This window comes from Populus euphratica, unplaced genomic scaffold, assembly GCF_000495115.2.
Source record: "Populus euphratica unplaced genomic scaffold, PopEup_1.0 scaffold488.1, whole genome shotgun sequence".
In the NCBI taxonomy this organism is placed as follows: domain Eukaryota; kingdom Viridiplantae; phylum Streptophyta; class Magnoliopsida; order Malpighiales; family Salicaceae; genus Populus; species Populus euphratica.
Window position 1 is genome coordinate 168305 of NW_011500369.1, and position 10773 is coordinate 179077.

At 33.8% G+C, this 10773-nt stretch overlaps 2 protein-coding genes across 2 annotated transcripts; both read right to left on the reverse strand.

Annotated features, from left to right (window-relative positions):
• Window positions 1-6085: 6085 nt before the first annotated feature.
• On the reverse strand, window positions 6086-6959 carry LOC105114127 (uncharacterized). The gene is made up of 3 exons (XM_011010560.1): window positions 6625-6959; window positions 6222-6406; window positions 6086-6140 (listed from the first exon to the last, which is right to left on the reverse strand). The coding sequence occupies exons 1-3, from the start codon at window positions 6892-6894 to the stop codon at window positions 6086-6088; spliced, it is 510 nt and encodes a 169-aa protein (XP_011008862.1). The 5' UTR covers window positions 6895-6959.
• A 265-nt stretch (window positions 6960-7224) lies between these two features.
• Window positions 7225-8101, reverse strand: LOC105114128 (uncharacterized). The gene is made up of 2 exons (XM_011010561.1): window positions 7564-8101; window positions 7225-7469 (listed from the first exon to the last, which is right to left on the reverse strand). Exons 1-2 carry the CDS (start codon window positions 8099-8101, stop codon window positions 7225-7227), a joined length of 783 nt encoding a protein of 260 aa, XP_011008863.1.
• Window positions 8102-10773: the final 2672 nt, after the last annotated feature.

The following is a 10773-nucleotide window of genomic DNA, read 5'->3' on the forward strand; positions in this document are numbered from 1 at the left end:
GTTCTTTTCTTGCATTCTGGTGTTATTGTGAGGAAAGAGGAAAAAAAGACAAGACGGAGAGGGGGCTTTGCTGCTAATCCTTGATAGCAACGTTTGCTTGGTTTTATTTCATCTTCTACAGAAAAGAAAAGAGTGAGACCTGCAGGTAAGCCTTAACTTTCTCCTTCTTTGCTGCCTTTGTTTTGTCTTTGCTTTGCACATTCATTTTCAATTTTAGACTCTATAACGCTTGCCTTGTGTTGTTTCTGTTGTGGTTTTGAGTTTTGGATGAGTGACTATGTTAAGAGTTGGCTAGCCTCTGGTTTTCTTTTTTTATCTCCTTTCTTTCACTAGTTCAGAATTAAGGAACCAGGGAAGGGGGTTGTTGTTTTCTTCATCAGCAGCTCCCTTTTCTTTTCGTGTCCTTCCATGTTCTTTTTTTTATTGAAATAGTCAGCTAGGTTTGCTTTGGTTTCTAGTCCGTGATATATATGGGTTATAAAAGCATGTCGTTCCAAGCTCTTCCTTTTTGTATGAAACTAGGATGGCAATTTCTCCCGGATTGTAAAAAAATAAAAAAAGTCATGAGTCATGATCACATGCAGTAGGATTTTAATTTCAAAATTTCAGTTTCAAAACTTTGGTTCCCTCATGCATATGGGCATAGTCATTTCCAGCGTACAAAATCTTAAGTTGATTTGGCTTTGATTTTGTTTATACAAAAAATATTGGAATTTTCGAAAAATGTGTTTTCACATGGATTTTTTTTTAAACACAACAAAAATTATTTACTTGCATTTCTAGATTTTACAACATGTTTGTAAAACTTCAAAGGGTATTAACTAATATTTGAAAAAAATACAAAAATCTTAATTTGGGAGAATTTATCTATTATTCACCGCTAATGTTTGGATAAAGAAATCCCTAAGGGATGAATATCCAAAAATATTCAAAATATTATTGGGAATAATTATTATATTATTCACTGTTAATATTTGAATAAAGAAACCTATAGTGGGAAATATCCAAAATAATTTTCTAGAAATAATAAATCTACACACATCCTTGAAAGAAGCCTTGATTATAATCGAGGACATTTTAATTTTTACTCCATGGTTTACGAGCCGTGAGAGTATAAAACACTAAAAAATATAGTTTTTTTAAAAGCACCCTAGATTTCTAAATTTGTCTTTTGTCTTTTGTCTTTATGATTTATGAGTCGCAAACTCTTGAAATACTAGGGGAAAAATGTGCTTTTAAAGCACATTGAATCTTCTTGGATTTCTTTCTTAATAAATTTAGTCTAAATCAAACACAGATTTCAAGAGATCTGCATTGATTCCCCTTGAAACTTTATAGATATATCTAAAGGTATGATCTATATTGGCCAAGCATTATTCTTTTAGACTTTTAACCCAAATCACTCATTATAGCAAACCTATCTTAGGAAAACTAATTAAGAGAACACCAACACCATAGCAATTATAAGGCAGACCAAACACCAAGTAGCTTATAAACACCAAGCAATTTAGGTAGGGCGTACTAAGGGTGCTAATACATTCCCTTTATGCAACTAGTCCCTTGCCTTGGAATCTCTGAAAAACCATTTAGGGTTCCTAGTGACCAAAATACTAGGTGGCGACTCCCTTATAAACAATAAAATAAAAAACCCTGAAATCAATCGTTGGTCGTTGCGCTCTGCCACGAGGGTGCGACAAAACTCAATCCAAAAAAAAATCAAAGATGACAACCACTGCTAGCTGTCTTCACACCACCGCTAAAGATATATATTCACACTTGAACTTTAATTTTTTCTTACTTTTAATTTGTATATAATAGACAGCTAAGTTGATGTTATTGTGTGTGGGAAATATAAGAGAGAAACACTAGAAAAAAGAAGATGGTGTGTTTAAAAGCTTTTAGTTATTGTAAGTTTTTTGTTATTGAAATAAAATAGCATGTTTTATTGTCTTTGAGTGTTTCAATTAGTGGTCTCTCCCACCAACAATATCTACTCTATGTTATGGAGTGTAATGTTAATATAATTAATTTAATGACATCAACCAAAACGTTGAATTTGCGATTTGGTTGGTCACCATTTCTGTGGAGATGTCAATCATGTCTTCATCCTGTGGAGGATCTTTGAAATAATTAAGTAATGTGAAGAATTCTTCATCCTGTTGAAGTGGCAGATGACTGAAAGAAAATGACATAGCAACAAGCTTTTTGATGATATTCCTCATGGAGTCTGAATCATATTCCCCCAAACAACTGTCAGTTTTTGTATTTTTCTTGTCACGAGAAAGGCTTAGAATCGAATGGATCCCGGCATTTTTTAAATTAATTTAGTTTGATTCGTGAACTCGAATGTTTTACAAGACCATCTATACTGATTTGTCTACAGAAACATCACTTTAATGATAAAATCCCGCTTTATTCCATAATCGAATACTTTCTTTTCTTTTTATATGGAAGTCTTTGATGGAATTTTAGCACTATCTTTGTCCATCCTTTTTTTCATTAGTGGAATTTCATCCAATAGCAGCACGTTTTGCACGTCATGCTTTACAACTAATTAGGAATAATCTTTGCTTCACAAATTTCTTCTTTAATTTCATTACTGAAATGACGCGTTCCACGCTTAGCTTTACATCTTGATTTAACTAAATTATATACGATATGCAACCCTTTTGTTCTTCAGAATAGGGCCACCACGTATCAGGCTTTATAGCACAGAGCTGTGGTACCACGGAGATATGTGCATGCTCAAACGCAGAAAAATTCAACACCATTAGTACTAACAGTTTAGCAGAAGTAAAAAGATTATTGACTTGATAATATGTGTACGGTTTGAACTTCATTCCACATTTGATGGATTCTTTGTCCTTTTAAACAAATTCACACAGCATGCAACTTTATGCTGTGTGATGGATGACACAGCTTGAATAACAAGATAATGATGCATTATAAAGCAGCCAAACTTAATCAGAAGAGTTTCAGGAATATAGAGTTTAGCGAGAGGAATATTCTCGAGCAAGCACTCGTAATTTTCTGTCAGTGATGAATGAAGAGTGAAATAAGAGAGTGCAAATTAAGATGCCAATTGGGATAAAGGAGTATTGTTGCTCCAAATGCTACTGATGTAGACAAACTCCAATAAGAAAATAAAAGCAAGAAAGAAAGAGATTGGTCAAAATAGAGTTATCCCACTAGAACTCTAAGTCATAGTTTTAGTCATGAAAATGAAGGCTAATGAGTCATGCCTTACAAGTCTTTAAATGAACATGAGACCGACCTTAGTAAGAAAAGAAAATCGTAATCCCTAAATAAAAAGAAAAACCTATCAAAAACTTTTATAAAACATAAAATCTAGAAAAATGAAGGAAAAATAACAAAATAGGCTTAAACAACAACTTCAAGGCCTAATTTTAGAGTCTTCTAAAGTTCAGCTAGGTATAGCAAGTTAGGCCTACCATAGAATTGAGCCTCATAGATCTCCCAAAAATATTTAAACGCAATCCAATAATTGGATAAAAAATTATAATCTTTTAATGCCATTTTTTATTTTTTTTTGTCTAGTGCAACCGAACCTTCTCTTAAAACTAGTTATGTCCTATTGGTCTATAAATATGTATATTATGCTATCTACATAATATTTTGGTGGTAGATCCTCATATAATTATGGCAAATCTTTTTTTTAGATAATGATCGAAAGTATATTGAAAAGGCAATAAAGCCAATAGCCAAAGTGACATACAAGGATATGAAAAAAAGAAAAAAAAATTGATCTACTACAGCAAACAATAAAAAGACTACTAAGATTTCTTATTACACCACAATTTGATGTCATCAGAAGATTTTATAAGGTCATTTCCTGTACAACTGAAGTTTGAATTCAAAATATACAACCAAATAGCAACCCGACGAAGGATGGTGGAGAAACAATCAAACAAGTTTATAGTTCCCTTCTTAAAAATAATTTTGTTTCTCAACAACCAATTACCCCAAATAATACTACCGGAAATTAGTCTCTAAGCTAATCTTTAGAATTTGTCTTGTACCATTTTGGCCACTGCAGAAGTAGCGAGTCAAGTGGAAGGGAGAGTGAAGGCAGTGAGGGCTGTTAGGGAAAGGGAGAAGGAAACGCTGCTGTTTGGGAGAGGGCTCTATGGAGTTAAGGTGGAAGACGCTGTCGTTGAAGAGAGAGGTTCTGGAAATGCCAATGGCTGGCGTTTGTGGTTCTGGTGGGAGGGAAGATCTGGTGAGGGAAGGGAAACATCTTTATTTGACTGCTCAAAACCTTTATTTTTTTTAATCCGTGAGGGATTTTAAACAAATATAAAGATATTTTTAATAATATAGTTGAAGCTTTAACATGTATCTTGTTTTATATTTTTTTTTAAGGTTTAGTAAGTATTTACATTGAATTAAATAGAAATTGAATAAATAAATATTTTAAATTAAAAAAAAATAAAACACAATAAAAACGTTATGTAGAATGGATATGTAATTTATAACCTTTTTAATGGATATATTTAGATATAATTGACATAATCTTTAATATTTACCTCATTTAGAAAACATATGGTTAATATGAAGGGAAAATCATTTTAAATTTATGGATTTTCTAGATGATATTTATTTTAAGTTTTTCTATGTGTTGGGTATATAACTTGCTAAAGTGTATATTTTTTAAAAAAATAATTGATTTTTGTGAATGTATTTTATTTTTTTTGCAATAAATCATTACATGCAAGTGAAATGATTTTTTTTTGCATAAACATATAGCAGTTAAGACTTTTTATTTTAAATAATTTGTAATTTTTTAAATTTATTAATTTAGATATATTCAAAACATACCCACTAAAAAAACACATGCTTTTTAATTATTGCTAAAAAAATAATTGTGTTTTGGATTTTGTGATTTATTGCTTATCATATATTAACTTTATATTTTTACAATAATAAAACAAAGTTACACCTATTCCTTTTTCTTTTTTTTTTGTTATCCTTTATCTTTCCTTTAATGTTTATCATTATCTTAAAAAGATTTCCGTTTAACGTTTATTATTATGTTAAAAAGACTTTTAAATGTGTTTTTATCATGTATGACATTTAAATTATATAAAAAAAAATTAGTTTTTTTAATAAAAAAGCTTTTCAAAAAGAATTATACATGTAAACATCACAGGGGTAAAAATAAGAAAAATAACTAGCTTATACTTTGTACTTTTAGATTGAAAGTTGTGCTCATTCATGTACATGAACTCTCGTGTGCGCAGATCCATGCATGTAGAGTCTATAAAATCCCAGGTGAAGGGAGCAGTACTGATGGTTCGACTGCTGAAAAATACTTAAAAACATCAATTTAGTACTTTTCTTTCGAAAAACAATATAAATTAAATAGCAAGCCGATCATAATGTCAAGCAATCCCTTGGCCTTATGACCAGCTAGCATCATGTAGCGTATGTACCCTACCCTTTTTGTACTTATTTCACTTGAATCAACTCAACAATATTTAATCCTAACCATAAACTTACACCCAATTTTGTAACAAGTAACCGATTGAAGCAAGCTTGACATCATATTAGTCAAATACCACCCCATGACACGCTATATATAGTACATACTGGCTTCAAGGCCATCATTGAAGGGAGCAAAACCACATAAATATCACGAAACTGGATACCAACCATACATGCTATTACACTCAATATATAATGATCAATGGTAGAGATTCAAACAAACAAGAAAGAGGAAGAACATCCATGCTTGTTATATATCCCGTGTCAATCTTCTCGAAGGGGCTTTTTACCCCATGGTAGGCAAAGGACAAGGGACGATGAATGAGCTTTCCAGGCTATCTTGAGAATGTTTAATGTAGAGCTCATAAATGAGACGTACAGACGGAATTGCATTATTCCAAATACTAAGACCGGAAGGAATGAAGCAATGGAAAGGAGTAATGTTGTCAACTTCCTCTCTGATTGAATGAGTATCAAAATTGTTGCCCCAAAGGATAACATGGTCGTTATCACAGAGAAGAAGAGCAAGGTGAAGCCAACAATAAGTTTTCGAGGAAGAGAGATGTGAAAATCTTGTAGCTCAATCGGAGAGGTCAACAAAGAGAGAAACAACACAAACGAAGTCAAAGAGCTTGCTAAGGAAACAACATCAGAGACAGTGAAAATCAGAAAATAGGGAGAGTTGATGAAGTTGGGCTTGCCATTTTCATCGGAACCTCCGGGCACAGTATAGGCAGCAGCAAAGACAACAGTAGCAACAAGTGCAGCTATAGTTGAACAGGACTGAGATGTTTCCTTGATCCATTTTTGTGCTTCTTTCAGTTGCTCCGTGTGCTCTTGCAGTCCTTCCATCATTTTTCAGAAGCGGGACATAATTAGAAGGAATTACCTTTCGCACTTGCTCCAAAATTGGGAGATAAATATGATTGCTATTGCTAAATAAAACTACGAACTACAGAAATGCTATTACTAGTGCAGATAATTTTTAATTGTGAATAATATTTAAGTTTTTCCCTAAGTAGTCTTGGATTGGATAATTGAGTTGAAACAAATGTTTTAATAGGATTGGTGCTCTTATAACTTGTATCAAGTAAAGACAAAGGGATGAACAGGGCTCACCTCAAACCATTGCAACTCCTCCTGAAGTTGTAGGGCAGGCCCGGGCTTGGTTACTCCACTGTTTTTCCCCTTCTCTGCAACATGGTGCAACAATGTGTTGCCCTTACTATCAACAACTCCACGCATTCTAGCCAATGGTATTTTCTGTTGCTTCAGAAAATCGAAGATCTTTTTCTGGCGATACATGACGGCCATATCCAAAATGCTCTGACCCTCCTTATTGAGATTCTCAATAGCATGAGGATGTACATTTATTATCATCTCTACCATCTTTTCTATTCCCCTTCTAGTTGCAGTAAACAATGGGCTCTGCACCTTAATAGTTAATGATGACTTTATTAAAGAAGTTTGTGCTGTTGGACATTTTTTATTTCTTTTGCGTCGCTAGTGATTTCAGAAGTTTGCCCTTCTTCTTCTTTATTTTGGTCTCCTGTTATGATTTGTGATGAGAGCAGAACGGTTTGTTTTCCATCTCGTCCTTCCTCTCCCTCTAACTCATATGAGTCATCTTTCTCTACTAGGCTTTTGGCGAATCTCAAAGCAAATACACGCTTGTTTTTCTGGTTCCAGATTCCTTCTAGCCAACATCCTGCATCATGCTCATGCGAAAGGGAATGAAATTAAACATGGATGAGAGCTAGCCATTTTCATGAAATGGAAAGAAATGTTAATGATGACACAGAAAAAAGTCATACAATAGTAGATGAGTCTTTCAAATACGCCCATGGGAAATTCACTCTCAAGAGCAGCTGGCATTTCGGCTAGAAGTTGAAGAGTAGATGTTTGATTTTTGTCCTTCAAGCTGGCGAGCGATCTATCCAGTTCTAGCAACAGTAAAGCTGCTTCTGCATTCATGGGATTAGGAAGACAAAAATTATACAATATCTTATATATGCATAGTTTTAAATTTGAAAATTCAATACAGAGAGAAATTGTTACCAAAGTTTTGCCCTATGATAGCAGCGCTAAGGATGGACATGCTATCTACCGTTCTCTGGCGGTGAATTGGTAATAGGAGGCCATCATCATCCACGCGTTGTCCTGGTTTGGATCTGATTAAAAACTCCACTATTTCTGTCTCAGCAAATCTGGCAGCTGTAAACAATGGGGTTTCACCGAACTCATTTGGAACCGAAAGCAGCTCGGGACAACGTTCTACCAAGAGTTTTACAGCCTTATTATTGCCATAGATGGTTGCTTCGTGAAGAACCGTATTTCCAAATTTGTTTGTTTTCTTGAGAAATTCTGTCTCAGTTAAAGGTAATTCGCTTGTCGTCATGATTTCCAGTAAATCTTTAGGTGGTTGCTCTTGTTTGCTGCACACAGCCATATGAAGTGCAGTCTCCTTAGAGGCCGTAAGTGGAGAGTGCAAATATTCGGAATGTTTCTGATAGTAGTCAATCATGAGATCCCATTTTCCTTTCTGATAGTAGTCAATCATGAGATCCCATTTTCCTTTCTGATAGTAGTCAATCATGAGGCCGTAAGTGGAGAGTGCTTTTATGGTTTCTGATAGTAGTCAATCATGAGATCCCATTTTTCGCTACTTCTTCAGCTATCTTCTTATTAGCCAAAAGTTAATAAAATCTCGACTATTATTTAGAAAAAGGTCTACTGAATTGGACGAATACATAACGACCCTTCTATTTGCAGCTTAAACAAGTTTTGATTTAGACTTTCATGCTTTGGCCTTTTCTTTTGTATTTTAGACTATGTTTTTTCTTTTGCTAGTTCACGGTCAACTTGCTGGCACTAGCTAGTATATATCCTCCCGATTTTTTTTTAGATAATAGTCGAGATTTTATTAATTTCTGGGAATATAGCCAAAGAAGTCGGAAAAGACAACAACAGAAAGAAGAACAAAAGAAAAAAAAAAAAAAAAAAAAAAAAAAAAAAAAAAAAGCCATAAAAGACCGGCTGCTGCAACGAAAGAAAGGGAACAGAGACCAAACAAAGGAAAAATGGTAAAAGTGATCAGCTGTGAGTTATTCTGTTATCCCAGAACTTGATCCCATCAGAGCTGATCCCTAGATCCATTCTGGTGTAAGCAAAAGTGTTTCTATCAATCTTCAACCATAAGGAAAGCCTGTGAAGAATCAAGTAGAAGCAACCCTGAAGATCTGGAGTGGCATCATTAAAGATTACATCGTTCTGATGAAGCCACAGACTCCAAACAATACAAGTAAAGAAAAGTTGCATGAAGTTAAAGCAAATCACGCTGAAACAAGAAATCATGAGTGCATGCATACTTTATCTTGAACAAGCAGCCAAAGAAACAATTGAATCTTGGGGGAGCATCTTTTAACCACACTGAAGAGTGCGAAGGTGTAAAGATACCAAACTACCTAGTTTTGCCACATGTCAAGAGATTAAAGGGTCAAGTGGTTAAAATGTTGGTAGTATTGTTATAAAAATAAGAAAGTTTGTTCGCATTGAGGTTAGAAGCTTGTTCACGTTTTCCAACTATAAATTGATATAAAGTTATGTAACAATGTGAAAGAATTCATTAACAAAAGAGCATAATTGATCCTTCTCTCTTCATTTATTATAAATTCTGCTTTATTTTTATGAAATTCTGCTATCTTTACCATACAGCACTAAAAATACACATGTTCATAAAACACTAAAAATTCTAATTCTAATTCAAACACGCACACATTAAACATTTATAATTTATAAAATAAAGCTTTTGAAATTCATAAATTAATGTAGAAAAATTGTTGAAAACCAAGGAACAATGCTCAAAAATTCTGAAGTGCTGAAATAATGGCACCGCGTGGGTACCGTACGCCACCCCCAATTGGTCCCACCAAGTCCGACTTCTCCGCAATGCCCCAAGCTTCAATGATTTGTTGAGCTCACCATTCACTAGTCCCCTAGTAACACTACTACAAATTCGCTAAATAATAATGGATTTACCGACGGAATAATTCTGTAGGTAATTTGAGGTTGAAATTACTGACGGTTATATTCCGTCTGTAATTCAATCGGTAATCATCCATGAAAATTTTCCGTTGGTAGTTACCAACTGAATCACGAACGGAAAGGTCACCGTCGTAAAAAAAAGGGTCGCTAACGTGGAGGTTTTGGGGGGTTATTTTTTTAGACGGAATCACCGACGAATTCAAAAGGACAGGCCGTACAGCGACCGCCATTTATATTGTCGACGGATTCATTGACGGATTTGAAATGACAGATCTATACGGTGATGTGTCGATTGTACCGTCAAAATCATCGACGGTTTCACCAACGGATTTTCCATCTATGAAACTGTCAGGAAAAGTTAATATATGTACACGTTGCTGATCCTCTCCTCCCCTATTTCTCCTTCTTCTTCATAATCCCAACTCTCCCCATCTGCAAACAACCAGCCCCCCACCCCCCAAACAAAAATCTCCCTCATATCAGCAGAACAAGTTATATTTCTTGAAGTTTTGTGGTCACAGCATCGTGTTTTGATTTACCGATGGATTTTATCAATTTTTATAAGTAATTCTTTCTTTTTAAATCTTAACATTTAATTAAATGTCAATTTTGTTGTTTTTTTAGTATATGTATTTTGTTAGTAAATGTACATGTTTTATTGTTATTTGTCAAACAAACTTGTAGTATATGGATGTATAATTCTATACCTGTTATGGTTGGTTTTAGATTTTGTAAGATTGTATTTGTTTGTAAATTGTTAAAACTTTATGGAACTACCGAAGTACATGTGCTATTTTAAAATAATTAATAGCTTACTTATTGCGTCCGTTTAAAGTTTTGTCAATGGTATTGTGGAGTGGTAATTTGTCTGTAAATTTATATATTTTAATTTGTATGGACGTTGATAAATGATAATGAATTTTTAATATTTATGAGAAGTTGTGATTGGTTTGTTGGATAATCTTGAGGTAAAGTAATATTTTTGCAAGTTTATTTACGTAACTTAGTTAATTAATACATTATGTCATTATAATTTTATAGAAGTTTGATATAAATCATGGATGATTGTTCATGGATGTATCGAGATTCACCCCAAGGATTGCGAAGAATGGATTATTGTAACGGGGTTTAGGGTTTTATTAATTTCGCAACATCTATTCCTAGAAATTTTACTGGAAGGCGGTATTAGGTGTCCATGCAGGAAGTGTCAAAATAAAAGGTATC

Bases quoted from the DNA above. Each gene is read 5' to 3' on its own strand.
- LOC105114127 (XM_011010560.1), bottom strand. From the start codon at position 6,894: ATGGTAGAGATGATAATAAATGTACATCCTCATGCTATTGAGAATCTC. The intron at 6,407-6,624 runs GTGAGCCCTGTT...CCAATTTTGGAG, and splicing joins AGGAGTTGCAATGGTTTGAG to CAAGTGCGAAAGGTAATTCC. The intron at 6,141-6,221 runs GTTCCGATGAAA...TTGTTTCCTTAG, and splicing joins TGCCTATACTGTGCCCGGAG to CAAGCTCTTTGACTTCGTTT.
- LOC105114128 (XM_011010561.1), bottom strand. From the start codon at position 8,101: ATGATTGACTACTATCAGAAAGGAAAATGGGATCTCATGATTGACTAC. The intron at 7,470-7,563 runs GTAACAATTTCT...CCATGAATGCAG, and splicing joins TATCATAGGGCAAAACTTTG to AAGCAGCTTTACTGTTGCTA.